The 20077-nt window shown below is 48.3% G+C and overlaps 1 protein-coding gene across 1 annotated transcript in view; it reads right to left on the bottom strand.

Moving 5' to 3' along the window:
- FAM135B (family with sequence similarity 135 member B) overlaps window positions 1–20077 on the bottom strand; it is a 175055-nt gene that overhangs the window by 13193 nt on the left and 141785 nt on the right. Inside the window, exons 9-12 of the mRNA XM_047782921.1 lie at window positions 16828–16983; window positions 15959–16032; window positions 8459–8613; window positions 1377–3396 (exon numbers count right to left, since the gene is read on the bottom strand). Of these exons, the coding sequence (XP_047638877.1) occupies window positions 1377–3396; window positions 8459–8613; window positions 15959–16032; window positions 16828–16983 (2405 nt within the window). The remainder of the gene's footprint in view (window positions 1–1376; window positions 3397–8458; window positions 8614–15958; window positions 16033–16827; window positions 16984–20077) is intronic.

Here is a 20077-nt window from a genome sequence, read left to right as displayed (position 1 = left end):
AGGTGGTTAAGAGCATGGACTTAGGGGTCAGACCTCCAAGGACAGAATCGCAGCCTCGAACCTTAGGAGCTGCGGGCCAACCACTTCACCTCTCTGCAGTGTTTCGGCGTTTGTCAAGGGGGAATAACATCCTTATCAAACTCATAGAGTTGTCTTTGTTCTGTGTATTAAATCATATCATTGATGCAACATGCTCAGAACAGTACTTGAGACAGATCACACAGTGAAACAAACCGTTATCTATTACCAGCCACATCCTCAGCACTACGCTGTCATTATCACCGACACGATGCCGCATATTTTCTCTTCGTCGTAGGTGTCGTCTCCCAAAAGTTTCTCCTGGCCACCATCTCTGTTCACACTGTCAGCAGCCAAATTAGCCCCTTCTCTTTCTGGCTCAGCTAAGCATGTGCGAACCGTCCCATTTGTTCAACTGCCCTCCTTTGCTTCTGTCATCTCCCCGTCTCCCTGTTCAACCGAGCGTACGATACCAACCAGGACAGTACTGGTCGGGCATTGGGCAGTGCTAGTTAAGCATCACTTCAACTGATGACGTGGGCATAGACTAAGCAGTTAAGATTCCATGTACAATACAGGATCCAAAGTTTACCTGCCCATGCAATTTCTTTTGGGGCTATCAGTCATGGTAACTGTTTAGCACTTTTTCAACAAGTGCATGAGACGGGGAATTTTGACTAGAGGATTCTATACTATGCGTCATTAAATACATAGTTTACTGGTGAGGGAGTGATATGAATACAAACCCAACACAAGGATAAAGGGGTGGATTCTGCCATTTCAAAAGGAATCACACACTTAAGAACCACACAAAGGGGGCTTAGGAAGAAAACTTGATGAAAGAGCCCTCTTTCCAAAAGTCTTTTAAAGAACTACCCTCTCAAAATGTGCAAAGAAAGCGGTACAATGACACTCATAAGATAGCTGTTCATCATACTGAAAAAGAAAAACTCTTACATGTCTCTACAGGGTTTTGTTAATATGCAATGGATCATCATTTACACACCAAAGTGATAGATAATACAGCGCTAGATCTATAACCATAGAAAGATGTTTCCAATACAGCAAGTTGGAAACAAATATTAGAGTTTGTGTAGAATTATTTTTGCACAATAATAATAATACATATAGGTGCACATAGGAAAACGTATGGAATGATTATATGTGAGAGATGGGCTGGTGGATACTTTTTTACGTCCTTCTGTTATTCTACACTTCTGACGTGTATGATAGGAAGCTATTACTTTAAATCTGAAGGTAACCGCTCATCTCAATTTTGACATCGTACGCATGAAGTTGGGAACGACGCGGGCAAATCCGAAAGGCGGTGCCGGGTGAGAAGCCATCGGCCGTCCTACCTGAACATCCGCTCACTGACTTCCTCCTCCAACTTGCTGGGATGGGTGGGCACAACTCCAAAGGACCCCAGAGGCTGATGAGTGATGGGAGACGCAGTCTGTTTGGAAGAGAAGCCAGCCCTGGCCGGGGTCTCCTTGGGCACAGACGAGAAAGGGAGGCAGGTGGCAGTGCAAGACACAGATAAGTTGACGACCTCGACCGCTTTCAGGCTGTCGAGGGGGAAGGTCTCTGCGGAGGCCAAGTGTGAGATCACGGTGGAAGGGCCTGCCCTGGGCTCCTGGTTCCCCGTACTTTGGGGGTGAAGGGAATGTGACACAGGGGAGCACGCAGGGCCCTCTTCACGTCCATCTTCCGGGAAGGTGTGAGCGCCTCTCCTAAGCACTGTATCATCAGCAGTGCAAGGTGAGCTGCCTCGCTCGCTGGTTGAATCCAGGTCGACGGTGTTGGCAGCTGATGTGCTGCTCACCTCAGGCACCTTATGGTGGGTGAAAGTCTCAGCATCCAAGATACCGCTGTTGGGAAGAGGGCTCTCCCCCATGTTAGCATCTTCAGGCCTGCCCTTCGGGGCCTCCACAGGCGCTCCAGGGAAAGGTCGGTTCTTCGGGTTTTCAAGCGCTAAGATGGGTGGTATTTTTAAACTAAGACCTTTGGTTTCAACACCTGGAGGGTTATCAGTCCTGCCATCAAGACAACAGGGTTCTTGAGGATAGACCTTCTTCTCTTTCCCTTTGGGGGTGTCTATGTAGCCAGGGCCCTGCTGGTTGCTGGCGTCTGAAACTACCTCCGCAAGCAAATGATCAACCCCAGCATCCTGGCTTCCAGAGCCGCCAGTCAGCGGAAGGCAGGGTCCCGAGGGATCGCGGCTCTCGCTGTCCTCCGCTGGGGTTTCAGCGAGACCCCCGCCTGGCTGCGTGGTGTCCGCATCTTCAGCAGACTCCTCCGGGCTACTGATCTGGGGGGCAGACACGGACTTGGTCAATTTGGTGCGCGCCAGTTCCCGCTCCTCCTCCTCAAAGGGCAAAGAGCTGATGGAGGTGAGAGAGGCCTGGATCCCGCTGGGCAGACTCGTATTGCTCTCCGTGTGTCCGCCCTCCAGGGAGTTCCTGTGGAAGGCGTGTCTTCGGACCAGCTGGTGCAGGACCTCCCGATCGCCAGGCAGCTCCAGGGCTCGGCTCCGGGCCTCGGACCAGGCCACGGAGCTTGGCTCGCTCTCGATGCCTGAATCGGAGATGACGGAAGAGGATCTCTCGATGGCTCCGGACAGCACTGGCCCTTCCTCCTGCTCCTCTGCGGGGCCGTCCCGTGGGGAAGCCCGCATGCCCACGGGGTCCCTCAGAGAAGGGTTTAGTGGATCACAGGGCTCCGAGGGCACGAGCCTCAGGCTTAGCAGCACCATCTTACTCCCGGGGTCCGCCCCCTTTCCTAGAGGACTTAACTCACGCAGCGTGGTCTTCTCAGAAGAGGTGGCATTTTGACGACTTCCGCCTCCTCCCCCTTGGCTCAGCTCCGCTCTGTGTAATTCAGAGTTACTCAGCCAGCACCCGCGCTCGTGCGGAGCACTGGTGACCACGGTGGGTTCAGCGCTGCAGGTGTTCTTACTGCTCGATTGCACGTCGATGTAGGTCAATGCTGGGGCCTGGCCGTCCTCGGGGCCAAGACTGCTTCTGGGCAGGTCCTCATCCGCCAGCAGATGCCTTCCAACATCGGACCTTTGGCCAGGCCAATGTTCAGCTTCAGGCAATCCTGGCTTGTTCTGGAATTCACCAATGGTCAGATACACCTGAGACTCAGAGCACATGTCCACGTGACTCGGTGTGGGGACATTCTCCTCTGGCTCTGGACACCTAACAACCTCTTCATCAGAGTTCTTTGGGGGTGGCTTCCTGGTGGGCAGAACTGGGTCTTCTCTCACAGATGCATCTCTACTTCCAATATGGTTCTCCTCGCTGTCCTTCAGATTCGTTATTGCAGGACTTATGGCTGGGACATCAAAATTAGGGTAGACACTCAAATGATGCCCTGCCAAAAGAAAAAGAGGAAGAAAAATTGTTATAGTTGAAGAAACCACGTTCATGAGTTATCCCAATGCCTGCCTGTGTCATAAAGAATTAGTCTGGACTTTGTTCCTGGGTCCTGGGAGATAATCTCGAAATTCTCAGAATTTCCAAGTGACATAGGAATGTCGGTTATGCGTGGTGGGTCCTGACAGCTAATGCTACCAGGTGACTCATGGTGAGTCCTTTGATAGTCTAGGCTGAGTAGGCGGCTCAGGACGGGGCCAGAAAGACCAATCATGTGATCAGCTGACTGAGGCTTTGAGTCAGGTGCTCTGAGTACAGGCTCTGCAGACGAGAGGCAGGCTGGGGTTGAGTTCAGTCCCGTGGGCCCTGATTTAACCCATCACGCTTACCTTATGAAACCCCAATAAGAACAATAGACTCTTTTTTTTTCCTTATTTTCCTTTAGGGTAAACTATTATCTCTCTCATTTGCCCCCTGGTCTCTTTTCTCTCCCATTACCCCTCTCCTCCTCCTCCTTTTTCATTCTTTATTCTTTCTTTCCCTTCCAACAATGCATACTTGGGACAAAATAAGAACCTGTACCACGGTTCTCTTGGAAAAACCATCTGCTTTGTCATTCAATTTCCATATATGCCAAACCAAAAAAAGGGGGGGACTCTGGTCTTTTATTTCCTTTAAAAAGTTTAGGAGTTCCCATCATGGCGCAGCGGAAACGAATCTGACTAGCATCCATGAGGATGCAGGTTCGATCCCTGGCCTCGCTCAGTGGGTTAAAGGATCTGGTGTTGCCGTGAGCTGTGGTGTAGGTCGCAGACACGGCTCAGATCTGGCGTTGCTGTGGCTGTGGCACAGGACGTCGGCTATAGCTCCGAATCAACCTCTAGCCTGGGAACCTCCAGGTGGTGTGGGTGCGGCCCTAAAAAGATAAAAACAAACAAAGTTTAAATCGTCCATGCGGTTTTTTTGTTTGTTTGTTTGGGTTTTTTTGTCTTTTTGCCATTTCTTGGGCTGCTCCTGCGGCATATGGAGGTTCCCAGGCTAGGGGTCAAATCGGAGCTGAGCTGCCAGCATACACCAGAGCCACAGCAACATGGGATCCGAGCCGTGTCTGCAACCTACACCACAGCTCACGGCAACGCCGGATCCTTAACCCACTGAGCAAGGGCAGGGACCGAACCTGCAGCCTTATGGTTCCTAGTCGGATTCGTTAACCACTGCGCCACGACGGGAACTCCCATCCAGGCGGTTTTAAAGAAGCTAAGTGAACATAATCGTGAGGAATACCATCATGAAGTAAACCACGGAGATACTTAAAAACTGCGTGGGGCTTTAAGACATCATTATCTCGCACCTTAGATAATTTCTCGCACTGCGTGAAATTTATTTTTTGTGCAGAGATGGTGAAGAATGAGTCTCTTTCTCACCTGGACATGTTCCGCGCACCGTGAGAGGCTGAGCAAGTGTCCTTTCCTTTGGGGAACTGCCTGCACCCCATAGCAGGTTAGACGAGCCCTGCTACAAATTCCCAGCATCCTCTCTCCACACACGGCCCCTCCACACACATGTGTAACACATCTACCACTATCCTGGGATCCACTGGGGCCTTGCTTATTCCCACTGGAGAGAAGAATTTGTGTTTTAGGAGTGTCTCCATCTCCAAGGCTAGCATCTTGACGACGACACAATGAAAGGAGTTCATAACGTGAACTGAGACTAGGTCAGAAATGCAGTAAGCAAAGAATCCTGCTCTCGTCAACTCCATTAGTTTAAAAAACAACACACAATTTCAATGGCATTTAGTCCTACACATGGTAGACTGGCACATCCTATGTGCAAAGCCCTGTCCTGGGCCATGGTTTAGAAAGAGAGAAAGTGGGGATTTGTTATAAGCATGACCTGGTCTCCGCCTCTAAGGGGTTTTCAAAATATTGGGAAACAAACGTGAGTTCATGGCACAACACTGTACATCAACTATAATAAAAAAAAATTTAAAAACAAACAAACAACAAACAAACCCCACATGCGTACAGGATAGCTGGCTGTCCCACCAAAGCAGGGGCGTTGCATCTGGATCATAGGAATTGAGCTTCCTCATCAAAGGAGAAAGTGGCCCCCCCGCTGCCGGCCCCAGGCAGATAGGACAGGGTGGGCAAAGGCCCAGCAGTCCAGGGATAGAGTCTGATCAGACTTCACTTGGGTCCCCTGCAAATGGAGCAAGAGGGACCAAAGGAGGTGGGGGAGGGCACGAGGTTAGACAGGTCAAGAGAAGCCCCAGTAGGGCTGAACTCAAGGGCCCCACAGGAATTAGGGACTTCATACTACAGGTAACAGGTGGGTTGGTGGGTTCTGGAAACCAAACTGAAAAGTTTATCAGCTTTTGATCTGCGACAGGTAAGACAGGACGGGGACAAATGAGGGGCGCCCGGGATCTAATGTGCAGAAAACAGACTTCAACTCAGATACTAACTAATGGTACCAGCTGGCATGCCCTTCTCCTTTCTTTGTGCCAGAGTCACTCCTATGTGGTCTGTGGATGAAATTATCCACTGCCCCCTCCCCCAAGTCTATACGGGAGAAAACACAACCCCTGTTGCCCCCCCCCCCCAATAAAAAGATTCAAATCCAGGCTAATTGTGAAGGCCTTAGGAAAATCACCCAATCACCTTGGGACAGCAGAGCGAGAGGCGGGCAGAAGGGATTATGGATCATATAGACAGAATTTGCATGTTCCCGGGGCACAGCAGGCCTTCCAGCCATGGTGCTAACACAGACCACAAACAAACATTACTATTTTAATATGGAAACGGGATCCCTTTTCCCACTACACTGCCAGAGGGGAAGCCAAGTCTGATAAGCTCACTGCACGTGATCAAAATTAAGGCCACCAAGCCTTTGAGGAGCAAAGACAACAGTTCTTTATTTGCAAATGCTTTGGTTCTGGGATTAAAGAACCTCCAAGGAACACGGTTAAATTATACAAAGGTCAAGGACAGCTGTGTGGTTTGAACTCGGACCCACACAGCTGTCCAAGTGGCCTGGGGTGGGGCTGGGTCAGGAGGAGGTCTGCGAGGGGAGCCTTGGGGATTCTCCAGGCTTCCGAGAGCAGCAGCTGTCCTGGGCTTCTTCAAGGGCGATGTGGCTGTAAATGCTGGGGTCCCAGCCTTAGCCGAGCCCCACGTCCCAAACACATAACAGAAGTTGCAAAGAGATGCCGGTCATACAATACTGTGTAGATGTGGACAGACCACGCATAGCTTCCAGGAACCTGCCAGGGCAGATGGCCCTAGAAAGACCTTCCTTAACCACATCTTGCTGCTGCGTGAGCCTCTAAGGCTTGGACATGACGGGCACTAGAAGAAGGTGGTCAGGGAGCCCCGGAAAGACTGAGGCTGACTTTCCAGCTACTGCTGCAGGCTGGATGGGGCTCAGCTGAAGTGCAGCTGGTTCAGAAAACATAAAGGCAGGCGATCCCAGGGCACGCATGAGCAGGGAACTGAAATCTATAGCCACTCGGGTATCTCTTAATACGTATGTTTTAGAAAAAAAAAAAGTGGATGAGCTCCAGCAAAATCTAGTAATGATAATATGAGGGGATCTAGTAACAGGTGCTTATTTTAGATCTTCTCTAACTATTGAAATTTTCTATGGTTTAATCCTATAACAAAGATCTATCTATATCTATCTGTCTATCCACATATGTGTGTGTGTATCTATGGACCTCCATAAACCTACATAGATATATGCATGGCGCCTGTGTGTGCATGAGCACACACACACACAGAGTCTCAATCTGCTGTTCTGACCTCATTTTGAGCTCATTTGACTGATGGTTTGAGCTCACTTTGACCCGCTGGGTTGGCTGCCATCTTTGCAGCTGGTACACCTCCAAGCTGTCATACACAGCGCTGACACTAGATGTCAGGGTACAACTGAAAACCAAATTACATCTTTTGTTGGCAAGGTGGCACTGTCCTTGGAAACCCAGATCACACAAACTCTGAAATTTAAGTGGCCCATCATTTAAATGATGGGCACCCCAATATAATGGTTTAAAACCATTTGCCAAGAGATGACAAGCAGATGCGGGCTTGGGCGTTGGGGTGAGTTGGCTTTGAATGCGGGCGTTCACGAGCTGCGTCATCTTTGATCAATACACATCCTCTTTGCACTTCGGTTTTCCTCTGTTAAACAGGGCTCCTGAGGTTGTTTATAGGATCAGAGAGATAATGTCCATAAAACCTCCAGCAAAGGGGTTGGCATTTTTCTTTTCCTTTAAGGGATCCTGGGTCTCTTTCAGCTCTGTCATCTCTAAGGACTGATTGGGTTTCCATAAGCAGGGCTGCACATGGGAGAGGGAGCTGGAAATCTGGTAAAATTCACTGCAGGCCCAGTTTACACTCCAGTCCCTCCAGTTGATGGATCCATTCATTAACGAACTCTGCAAAACTCTGTTTATTAATCGCGCCAGCAAAATAGATCTCTCTCTCTCTCTCTCTCTCTCACACACACACACACACACACACACACACACACACACACACCAGCTCTTCCCCCTGAACTGAGCTGTCCATCCATTAATCCAGATATTTAGGCAGCTCACTTTCTCTCACTTTTTGGTCCTTGCATTCGGTGGGCGCTGCATAGGAATCTAAACCGAATGCCTTAAGGTTCAACTGGAAAGGACTTCATATTTGAATTGCACATTCGAGATAAGAAAGGACCGCTCTTTGACTCTCAGGGGACTCTGGGGAGGGGGAGAATTGGGTTCCCATTTTACAGGTGAAAACATGAAGCACGAATTACAGTGCCACCCAGGAGACCAAAAGGGAGCCTTTACTATAATGGTCCTTTGGTTACGTTGGTTCATCAATTGGTTACACTGGTTTGTCAATTCCCAGCAATGAAGTTATTCCCAAGAACTAGCTTAACCTTGGTTCTTGCTTCTCCTCTATGAACTGACAAAGGACGCCATTCATTTGTTCAGGATGGAAACAGAGCCACGGATGGGAAGCCAGTGGGAAGCCCTACTCTTGAGTCTTTCCAAAACCAAGAAGACACACCTGTGGCAGGGCAGTCCACGTATCTGTCCTCGAAGATGACAGGCAGGGTGCTCCAGTCGCCATCAATGTCCAGGCACTCTGCGGGCAGCGGGGGCATGGTGGTGAGGTACTCCGAATTCCTGATGTCCAGAGACAGCTGGCTGTGGGTCTGTATCCTGGGGAACACAGACCCCGTGAGCATCCAAGAAAGACTTAAAGACTTCAGACTTGCTGCCCCGCCCCCTTATCTGGAGTCAGCATCCTGAAGACATTCAGCAGACTCACAATCGCCATCCGAGGGTCCCAGCTACCAACCTGCCCCCAGAACCTCAGTGCACTTGGACTCAGAACTGGTCTGGGTGGTGAGGTCAGAGGACATGCACGGTGTGATCAGGCAAAACACCAGGGCATTTATCACGCACCCTTCCTTCCTCGAATGTCATAAATACCATCCTAAGGGAATGTGGACTGAGGGTCTTACGAAATGGCTGGAACTGTACATTCGTATTTTAGAGGAAAAACTACACTTGATTTCTATTTCTCCAACCACCCATAATACGACTTAGGGTCTGAATCAGATTTTTTTTTTTGTCTTTTTGCTATTTCTTTGGGCCGCTCCCGCGGCATATGGAGGTTCCCAGGCTAGGGGTCCAATCGGAGCTGTAGCCCCCGGCCCACGCCAGAGCCACAGCAACGCGGGATCCGAGCCGTGTCTGCAACCTACACCACAGCTCAGGGCAACGCCGGATCGTTAACCCACTGAGCAAGGGCAGGGACCGAACCGCAACCTCATGGTTCCTAGTCGGATTCGTTAACCACTGCGCCACGACGGGAACTCCTGAATCAGATTTTGTGGCATTTGAATTCAGAACCACCTGACATTGCTTTCTGTATTGCTTGCGGAGTGGCCAACCAGCATCCTTGATGAGGATATAAATTCTCCCAGTTCAGGAACCATGTGTTCTGGGTCCTCCCGATAGGATTAAAAAATGCCCCATATGCTTCCTCCATGGCCCGAATGATCACTCCACAGGTAGGAATATGATTCCAGAATGTGACATCATCCCTGTTCCTAATTCAAAGGCTGGGCTGGTGGAACATGTTTACCCCTTTCTCAAGTCCCTGCAAAGAAGAAAGTTGCTTTTTCCCTCGTGAAGGGAAAACATTAACATTCCACCATCTTCCTCCACATGCCAACGCAATCGCTCTTGCCCAAGGAAAGAAGATGCCCTTCTCAGGCTGGTGCCTTTGGGAGAATGATTGAGCAAGCTACTCCACGATTGAGTAGCTACTTTCTGTCTGCCTGTCTGTCCCCTTCCCAGCTGCAGTTTTTTTTTAGGGCAGCCCAACCCCAGAAGCCCCCATAGGACAGTTCTTTAGCTGTGGAATCCTGTGCAGACTGGAGCAACTTCTGTCACACAGCCTCCTAAGTGACAAATGCGATGGAGAGGGACATCGATGCAGAGATGCTAGTTTGCATATGCACACTGAACCTCGAAAGAAGTGTGTATGTTTTGTTTTCCTCTTACTTCTCAACTGGATTTTAATCTATGAAAGAAAAAGCAGCAATTTATTCTGTCCTTCAAAGCCATGAAGCTGCTGCAAATTCATCACTCTTTCTTTTCTTTTTCTTTTTCTTTTCAGGGCCACACCTGTGGCATATGGCAGTTCCCAGGCTAGGAGTTGAGTCAGCGCTGCAGCTGCCCACCTACGCCACAGCCATAGCACCATAGGATCCCAGCCACATCTGCGACGTATGCCCCAGCTTGCAGTAATGCCAGATCCTTAACGGACTGAGCTGGGTCAGGGATTGAACCCACATCCTCATGGATACTATGTTGGTTTCTTAACCCACTGAGCCACAATGGTAACTCCAAATTCATCGTTCTTGGAAACTCTGAATATGTCAATGGAACTTTCTTACAATCAATTCTGCACTTTTTAGCCATCGCCTGAACTTGGAACTTCTGGTCCAATTCTCAGTTAATGAAACAAGTATATGGATTGAATACCGATGTTCATGGGACTGGAAGTTAGGCTAGGGCATATACCTAGAAGACTGAAACTTGATTCTGGACTGAAAGAGTGTCCAGAGTCATGCACAAATCAAGTGGTGAATCAGGTCATGATAATACAGCAGGATAGGTGTTGGAGAGTCAAATTTAAGTTATTTTATGCAGGGAGTTCTCTCCTGCTGGAAAGTGGCCTCTTGAGCATAGGGACATTGTGAACATGACCACATGCCTAAAACAATGCTGATCATGTGTCCAAAAATTAACTACAAATTCTAGGGCACATACACGATGAGTTAGCACTTCACACCTGTTACAATGGCTGTTATTAAAACAAACACAAGGGGCAGTTCCTACTGTGGCTCAGTGGGTTAAGAACCTGACTAGGAGTTCTCGTTGTGGCTCCTCGGTTAGCAAATCCAATTAGCATCCATGAAGACGCCATTCAATCCCTGGCCTTGCTCAGTGGGTTAAGGATCCAGTGTTGCTGTGAGCTGTGAGCTGTGGTGTGGCTTAGGCATGTGGCTACAGCTCCGATTGGACCCCTAGCCTGGAAACCTCCATATGCTGCGGGCGCGGCCCTAAAAAGACAAAAATACCCCCCCCCCCCAAAAAAAAAGAACCTGACTAGTATCCATGAGGATGCAGGTTCAATCTCTGGCCTCGCTCAGTGGGTTAAGGATCTGGCGCTGCCACAAGTTGTGGTTTAGGTTACAGATGTGGCTTGGATCTGGTGTGGCTGTGGCCTCCAATTTGACCCCTAGCCTTGTTGGAACTTCCATAAACAAACAAACAAGGAATTGCCGCTTTAGGCCAGCAGGTTAGGGATCTGGCATTGTCTCTGCAGTGGCTCAGGTCAGAGCTGTGGCATGGATTCAATCCCTGACCCGGAACTTCCATATGCCACAGGGGCGGCCAAAAAAATTTAAAAACAAACACAGGGCAGTGAGGATGTGGATAAGTTGAGACCTTTGTTTCACCACAAAAGTAGTACTGCTGCAGAAACCAGTATGGAAGTTCCTCAAAGAATTAAAAATAGAAAGACCATATGATCTGGCAGTCCCACTTCTGAGCATTTATTCAAAATAACCGAAATCAAGATATTTAAGAGCTATCAGCACTGCCTTGTACGTGATGGCACTATTCATAACGAGCTAAATAGCTTGAGAATGATGGATCAAGAAAATGTGAGACAATGAAATATTATTCAGCCTTAAAAAAGCAGATTCTGCAATATGTGACAAGATGCATGGAGGTCAAGGACATTATGCTGCATGAAATAAGCCGCTCACAGAAGGAAACATAGTGTATGATTCTGCTGTATGTGAGATACCTAGAAGCATCAAATTCACAGCACCAAAGAGGGGAATAACGTTCCCAGGGGTTGGGGAGAAGGGGAAATGGAAAATTATCGATCAATGGGCATAAAGTAAGGTAAGTTTTAGCGATCTGCTGTAGGGAGCACACAGGGCCTTGTTCATTTCATTTTTATTTCAAAGGTTTACCCTGACTCCAGGAGCACAGTCCAACAGCATACAGATACTTCTACTGTACAGGGGTGTCTATATCTTCTTTTTCCAGTATATTCTTTAGGATAAAGGCGCAGCACTCTATAGAGGAGCCATAACAAGGAGGCTAGGAATGTGGGTTCTGGACTTTGACAGGTCCGTGTTTGCATCACGTGCTTGCTGTGTGGCTACTTAACCTCTCTGAGCCCAGGTTTCCCCAGTTTCTTCTGTAAAGTGGGGGAAAGAACAGTTTCTAGCTCAAGGGTTAGTGTGAGCATTAACTGAGCCAATGCATGTAGAATGTTAGCACAGCTTCTTACCAGAATCATCTCAATAGACTTATTAGCACCAAAAGACAGGTCAAGTGCCTAAAGTGTGCAACCCCATATGCACAACATCTTGTTGAATAAATGAGAAAAATAAAATGAGGCAGTGTTATAATTATTACTACAGAAACCATAAAACCAGTATAAATGATTATAATCATTTATACGTATACTTATGATAATATGTATTTATTTGTAAATAATTATTAGAGTTATTACTATAGAAAACAAAGGATAACTCATTTATCATCTTACAGAAATTAAATCAGTATAAGTTTTCACATCCCTCAACACTTCCACATTCATTCCTTTCAATAAACTTTCGTTGAACACGACTGTGTGAAAAGCACTAGCTGGCATCGGTAAAATAGAAGGAGAAACCATAAAACATACGTCTTGGTACTAACCAGTCCTAAATCATTTTGAAACACTTCTGAAGCAGTGTTTCAACCCATGGCAAGGTGTAACCTTCATTTTGCACGGCCACCCAATTACATTTTGCACGCACACTCCCAGACACACACACACACCGAAAACAAAGGTACTGTTACTGCCTACCCTATCCTATTTCATTTAAAAAGTGAACTCCAAATCCTCCCGGTCCACTAAGACAATTCCACAGTTCACGGAATGATGGGGACCTGTGGTCTGAGAAACACGACCCAGTTTGCACTTGAATGAGATGGGTCTTGACAGCGGAGTTTCCCTTGTCCATCCTGAGTTTGGCGGATGGTCCTGTCTCCTCGGCAAACGGCATGACCTCCTGGCAGCACCACTCCCTCCTCCCGCTCTGACCCTCCAATGAGGGTACCGGCGTCCGCACAGAGTCACTAGCATCACAGATCACCTGCTCCCTATCCCGACCTCAGATTTAATTATGTTTGCAATGCTTAGTACCTGTCCTCCAGTTGGAAATAAAATTTCCCTCTCGATTCTAGAGTTCTTATTTTAATGACCTCATCAAAAGTTTACCTCCTCCGAAACAGCAACACCGCTATCCTACTGAAGGCTTTCTCTTATAGGGAACTATCTACCATTCATGGAATGGGAACACAATTCTCTAATCTCTGAAGTCCCCCCACAGGGCAAAGGTTATCATCTCCTAGGTATCCGCAGGGCTCCATGCCTCGGCTGCTTTAGACCTCTGCTCCAACGTCTCCTTAGGGAGCCCGTCTCTGACACTCTATGAAGCAATATCCTCTGTGTCGGTCCCACTGACATATTTCTGCATAGCACTTATTTTATTTGACATATCATGCTTATTTATTTATGAGTGTGTATACTTTCCCCCCACTAAAATATGAGCTCCATGAGATAGGAAATGAGTCTGTTTTGTTGACTGCTGGATACCCAATACCCAAAATAGTGTTTGGCACACAGTCAACACTACATAGATACTATGAAGGAATCTCCTCTTTGCATCTCAGCACAAGCAAAGAGAGGTTCAATAATGAGTCCGATGTCACAAGTACTACAAGTTATAAGATCGAGATTTCAAGACATGTACATGGGATTTGAAATCCAAGGCCTTTCCGACATTGTCACTTTTTAAGGCATTAGTGGTAATTATTGCAGCACAAAGTCTGACTTTGTCCTGGCCCGAGCTGGACCCTCCCTACCTCGCTGGTCCTGCCTCTCTCCTCTTCTACCTGCTCACTCCAATCTGGCTACAGTTGCTTCTTGACCGTTTCAAATACGTGGTGTTCCCATGTAAGAACTTTAAGCCAGCCATTCCCTCTGACCAAGCATTTGCCCAGATCGGCGTATGACTTGTTATAATCCCAGGCTCTGCTCAAATGCCACAACCTCAGAAAGATGTTCTTTTACCACCTTGGCTAACACATTCCTAACCCCACACCCCGTGTTGTGTTGGAGCCAATCCACATTGGCTTGCCAAAGCCAACTGCACACACCTTCTCCCAAATCCACATTTAGGGATAACATCTCAGTAGCTTGAAACTGACCAGAGCGGAAGCGCTGACATAATGGGAATCAGCAAACACTGCAGACCAGAATTTGGTTTTGCTTTCCTGGGAGCGAGCTGTTAAACATTTATGAGGATGCTGGCCATCCCCACTCTCCTAACTTTCTAGGTCCTTCCCTCAATTTGCTTCTCTTTCCTCACCACTATGTGAGGTGGTGTATTGTACTTCTTGCCCTGCTTCTCCACTAGAATGAGTGACCCAGGAGAGCAGCATCTTTACTCTGTTCCCTGCCGTATCCCCAGGGTCTACATGAACAATCAACACTTGTGTAAGTCATCAGTTATCACCCCACATCTTCCGAGCAGAGTCCACGGCTCACACAGTCCACGGCCCTGTACGTGGATGTGCTCATCCGGTCCTCCCAGCAATTACCCTACCTAGTTTAAGGAACCTGAGACGAGGTGAGCTTAAGAGAAAAAATAAATAGGTAACTAACTTTCTCAACAATGTGCAGCAAGTTAGTGGAGGATCAGGATTTTGAACCCAGGTCTGCTGAAACTGTATCATCTGTACTTTGTACTAACGGCTGTCATTTCAACCACACTCCTCCAGGACAAGAGTGGCCTGTGTGCCTGTCACCTGCACGAGTGTTCAGGCTCCTTGAGAACAGAGCCGGGGCCCAGCAGGGTAAGGATTCAGGAAGCAGATTTTCTGTTGGAGCCCCACGTGCAGTACTTTGCTCAGGGGCTCTCAAAGAAATGTTTGCATCTGTCAAATTAACTCTTCCAATCTTAGTTTTAAAAACTGCAATCAGTTCTAGCAGGGTGGTGGGACTGAAAGAATGAATGCATGAGTGAGTGAGGAACCCTAGGTAGTTCTAGAAAAGCCATTTTAACCCGAGGATCCGTTTTCCATGGTGTTCCTCTCAAGTTCAGCATCCGTGAGACAGACTTTAAATATTGCCGCACTTTCCAAATCGAATGAAGTGTGGGGAGAAGATACAGTTAGAGGTGAGGGTGAAAAGACCTCCAGGTCTGTCTGAAGTGATGGAGGAATGGCAAGTGTTTCTCCTGCTGGATTACTATGGTTATCTCAAACGTGATTCCACCCACATTTATTTTGGAGATGAACTCTCTATTCAGAAGCAAAAGGAACCCCTCGGACCTGTGTAGTCCTGGAGGAAGCACTGCCCCCACCTGCCCCGACCAGGGAAATCGACAATGAGGGACAATGACCTCATCTTTTTCTCAACCCTCCGACTTCTTCAAGGATATTTTAATTTTTTTTTTCTTTTTGGAGAAAGCCAAACTTAGCTATCCATCAAGTCCTCCTAATTAGGTGGTTCGGTCTTCATTCTTATGCTAGAAGCATTTCCTAGCTGCTGCAACGTCTCAGGTGATTTTTTTTCTCTGACATAGCTTGTGGCCACACCACCTGCTTCTAATTCATTTTACCAAGAGGACTCAGCCCACATGTCTTCAGGGACCTAGACGTCTTGATTCTTTGTATAGAACCCTAATGATACGCAACTGCAAAGAAAAACTTTGGCTATTGACCTTCTCCGCCACGTGCCAGCTCCTGCCTCTGCAAAATCTGTCTGACTCTCTTGGCTTCAGAGACAATGCACCTGAATGCACAGAGGTGGGCAGACGCCTCTCCTTCATGGTCCAAGATGAAGGGAAGAAGTAACCGAACAAGGCCGTCCTTGGCGCTTAGGGTGTGATGTGGGCATATGCAGCTGCTTACTTACAGATTTTCCTGAAAGGTCAGGACTGCCAGTTTTTGGTGCTCCATGTAAAAGAAGGCCTCGGAAAACCTTCGGACCTGAAGGATAAAAGAGTGTCAACAATGGAACTCATGGGGTGTGTATCGCCCTGCCTTCTTAAAAGGAGATTGAGGCCCAAGGAGGAAGTGGCACATCCTAATGGGAAGAGAGCTGAGTCCACAACCCAGAGGTTCTGAAACATAGCCCTTCCACAGCTGCCCTCTCTCATGTGCAGCTCTTAGCACAAATCTGACTTATGGACACAATTTAATGCGTGTTTATGAATCTGCTCTTGCATCGCGTTCTGTTGTTTTTATATTTAGGTCTTATTTCTTCTATTGGAATATAGGACGCTTGAAAACAGAGACCATAAATACATGCAGAGAACACAGAATTTGCAAAGCCAGTCATGTCAGTATGTCCCCTAAGCACTCTGCAGACTCAGCTCTTTGGTTCTCTTGCCATAAAAGAGAAGACCCATATCTTTTATTATGCATTAATACTTACCCACATGCATTCAAGCTGGTGGCAAAAAAAAAAATAAGCTAAGACTATGGATTCCAATTGAAAACACTTCTTCAAAACACTTACAAAGCACTTTGTCACATCCCTTGAGCTTGGCTTGCTATCACCTGGTAGCCCAGGCAGGTATTTTAGGAAGAAAAGGGCAAAGATTCGAGAGCCTAAGGAAACTCCTAAGGCCTCCCTACAAGTTCATGGTGGCGCCAGGACCCGCACTTGGGTCTAGAGAAGTCAATCCCGACTCGTCTTCTCCGCAGAGAACCAAGTATTGAAGAGCTTCCTTGACACGTGCCTGGAAGGTGATTACGGAATGTGTACCACGTGACCCTTACCCGCAAGGTGTGATGTTCCTGGGTGAGATACGTGGTCACTTGGGAGTGCAGTGTCACTGTGTCCAGGAACTGGGTCCACAGAGCCATCAGGTGGGAGGCCAGCCAGGTGAGGTCCTTACTGATCTGCTCAGCTATCTTCTCTGGGTTATTCAACATCTGGGGAGGCAAAAGGGTAACAGTCAAGGACCTCTGCTCCAACAAGCTCCTGCCGTCTTCCTCCTGAAGGCTCTGCTGGCGTCTCTGCTTTGCATGAGTCCCTCTCCTTTCTCGGGACGCTCCGCTGTATCCCATCACATTCTGAATCGTGGTAGCTCCCACCACTAACACCCACGAGCTGGCAGGTGGAGCACCAGGTGTTTCCTTCTGTGCACTTTCCTACCTCATCCCTGCCATCAGCCTTCGGTAGAGTTGCTGTAACCATCGCTTTGTACAAAATAAAATGAGAGAGGATTCAAGAGCACACCCCAGGTCACACAAAGTCAGGATTCAACTGTAAGACCATCTGCTGGCAAAGCCACAGCAGCACGCTGCCTTTACACGGCAGGTGTTAGAAAACATCTCCTGAGAAACATGAAAGCCTTTATGCAACCTCACAGCACCTAACTCGTTAGGTGATTTCCACGGGGCTGTTCTCAAGACCCCCAGCACCATTTCCTCCCCATCACTCCAAATTTCTTAAGCAGGATCCCAGGCTGCCTTTATGAAAGCTTGAAGGATCCAGGCTAGAGAGAGCCTGGAGCCCCTTGGGGAACCCATGGCTAGCTTTGCTCTAGAGCTAAGAAAGCCATCTGCTCGGGGTAACTTTCATTCTGGCGAGGTGAGAAGAGAGATGGAGGCTAACACCGAATTTGTCGCTTCATCACATATTCACCAAGAATTTAAGGCACATCGCCCATGTCCCAGGCACACGTTTCAAATAAATGGGGGCACAAGGATGAGTAAGACAGTGACTCTGCCTGCAGAAAGCCTCACTCACTGGGTCTCATCCAGCGGGAGGTGGGTTACCCATGAAGAGTCAATCACCGTATCTTACAGTAACTTTAAATTGAGTATAAGCTAGAACTTACCAAATACTATGTAGTACACCTGAAACTAGTATATTATAAACCAACTCTTCTTCACTAACAATGTTTACACTATCCCGATCCTTAAGATACGTTTAAAAATAAACTTAAGAACATGGGGGAAAAAAAAGTGGTGGGGGTCTGTCTGTCTCAGAAGATGGAGGTAGGACACACAACCATCGCCTTCAAACGCATCTCCGAGCTCCTTCTTTGCCACGTGCCTCAGTTTCTTCCTCTGCACAGTGAGTAACTGTCCACTGTATGTCATAAAGCACAGGGAGACTAAGTTCAAAGCCTCCTTGAAACCCTGAAAGTTCCCTTTGCTCTTCTTGGATGGAAGGCTGATGCTGGCTGGAGTCGGCAAAACACAGGATGAGGAATTTGCCACTGCAGTGCGGCTCCCTAAGTGTTGGGCATCGTGGCTCTGTAACGAATGGCTATCTCCCAGATCCAAGACATCATTCAACGGCCATCTCCCCAAGCTGCTGCTTCCAAGAAGAAAGGCCAGAGGCTGATGACCACATGAGCTAAAAAAATGCGAGAGTGACCCTTTCTTTCTTCTGATGGAAGCACAGTTCCCGTCACTGGCTCTGTTGCGAGGCAGTGGAGTGGCCTATCCACTCTTGGTTTGGTCCCCAAATCCAGAGCCCACAGTGCTAAGAAACAGGAAAGTAAAGATGAGGTTGGTGTGGGAGGGAGATGGTCAGCCACTGGAGAACATCCAGACTGGAGAGGGAGGCTTGTAGATGGACTATCAGTGGCCGGTTTTCACACTCTCCCACCTGCTACCCTCATGGACGCCAAGCTCCTGCATCCGCACTGGATGCCTCTCTGTCGCTGAGGATGTTTCCTGCCTTGCTTCTGGCTACCTTCCTTCTGCTTCAGCCACACCACCCTTCATTCAGTGGCGTGAACACACAGCCCTTTCCAGCCATTAGGCCCTCAATCAGGCTGCACGTTTTCCCGGAAATGCCTTCTCTCATCTTCTGATCTTTCTCTCTCTCTTCACCACTTTGGACGTGTCTTGTTCTCCACCGGGTAACTGTTTCAGAAGTAACTGCAGTCCCCCTTGTTTCTGACGATCCTTTTGAAACTTTGACTGTGTCGCATGGGTACGACTGGCCTTGTTGTTGAAGCCCACTCAACCCTGTACTGACCTCTCTCAGGGCACCTCCCCAGATGCAGTTCAGTGCCCTCCTTTGCCTGCACTCACAACTTCAGCCTTTTGGCACCTACACAGCGGCTGATGGATGATGGAAACTCGCTAACTCTTGATTGAGCAAACTGGTGACTTTGCACCAGTGAGAGGCACCTGATGCCTCAGTACCTGGACTTCCCTTTCTGGGCGTCTTCTCCTGACACCCACAGCCCGCCCCCCCCCACTCCACTCCTGCAGTACCAGCAAACACAGCCTGCATGCTGAGCTCAGCCACCAGAGAGGGCAGCAAAAGCTATTCATTAAATGTGTCTTTGGGAGAACTATGTCTTTCCCCTAGTTGATCACAGAAATGGTTCCAGATGAGATTAAGGACGCTTCTAATTAAGCCACAAAAGGACTTTCCTGCTCTCACCGATGCCCGGGCCTGTTCAACTACCGATGATGGGTGTGGAAGGGTCTCTCTGGCAAGATGAGAGGAGGCCCTTCATGCTAACAAGGAGGCCCTTTGGACCCAGTGCCACTTCAGGGGAAGCTGCCTGAAAAATGTGCAGCCACTCAGCCTCGCCACTGCTCCCAGGCTTTTCACCTGGGTCTAATCACGCTCCTTTGCTCACTCACTCATTCCTTCACCCCTTCACTGCTTCCTGATGCCAGGAGTATGCTGAGTTCCGAGGACCCAAAGATAAATGCATCCAGTCCTGGAAGGGGCACGTGGTCCAGTGACAGTTATTTACTTTGATAGTTATACCTACAAAGAGATAGCTCCTGCGTGCTATGAAAGAATCACGGAGGGCTTGCTGGAGGAAGTGATGCCTGCACTGCATCTTCAAGGTAAGCAGGTGTCAGGTTGAGAAAAGCCTGCTTTTTGTCCCCTGAACGAGCTGTGTTCTCTCACCATGGTCCTCGATCCTGGCCACACACTGAGTCACTAGGGGACTCCAAAACGTGTGGGCCCATCTCTGAGAGTGGGACCCAGACATCAGAATTTTTTAAATGTTTCCCAAGAGTCCTAGCGAGCCATTGGGGT

Source organism: Phacochoerus africanus, chromosome 6, assembly GCF_016906955.1.
Source record: "Phacochoerus africanus isolate WHEZ1 chromosome 6, ROS_Pafr_v1, whole genome shotgun sequence".
Lineage (NCBI taxonomy): Eukaryota > Metazoa > Chordata > Mammalia > Artiodactyla > Suidae > Phacochoerus > Phacochoerus africanus.
The sequence above is the reverse complement of the archived record's forward strand: the minus strand, read 5'-3'. Positions and strand labels throughout refer to the sequence as shown.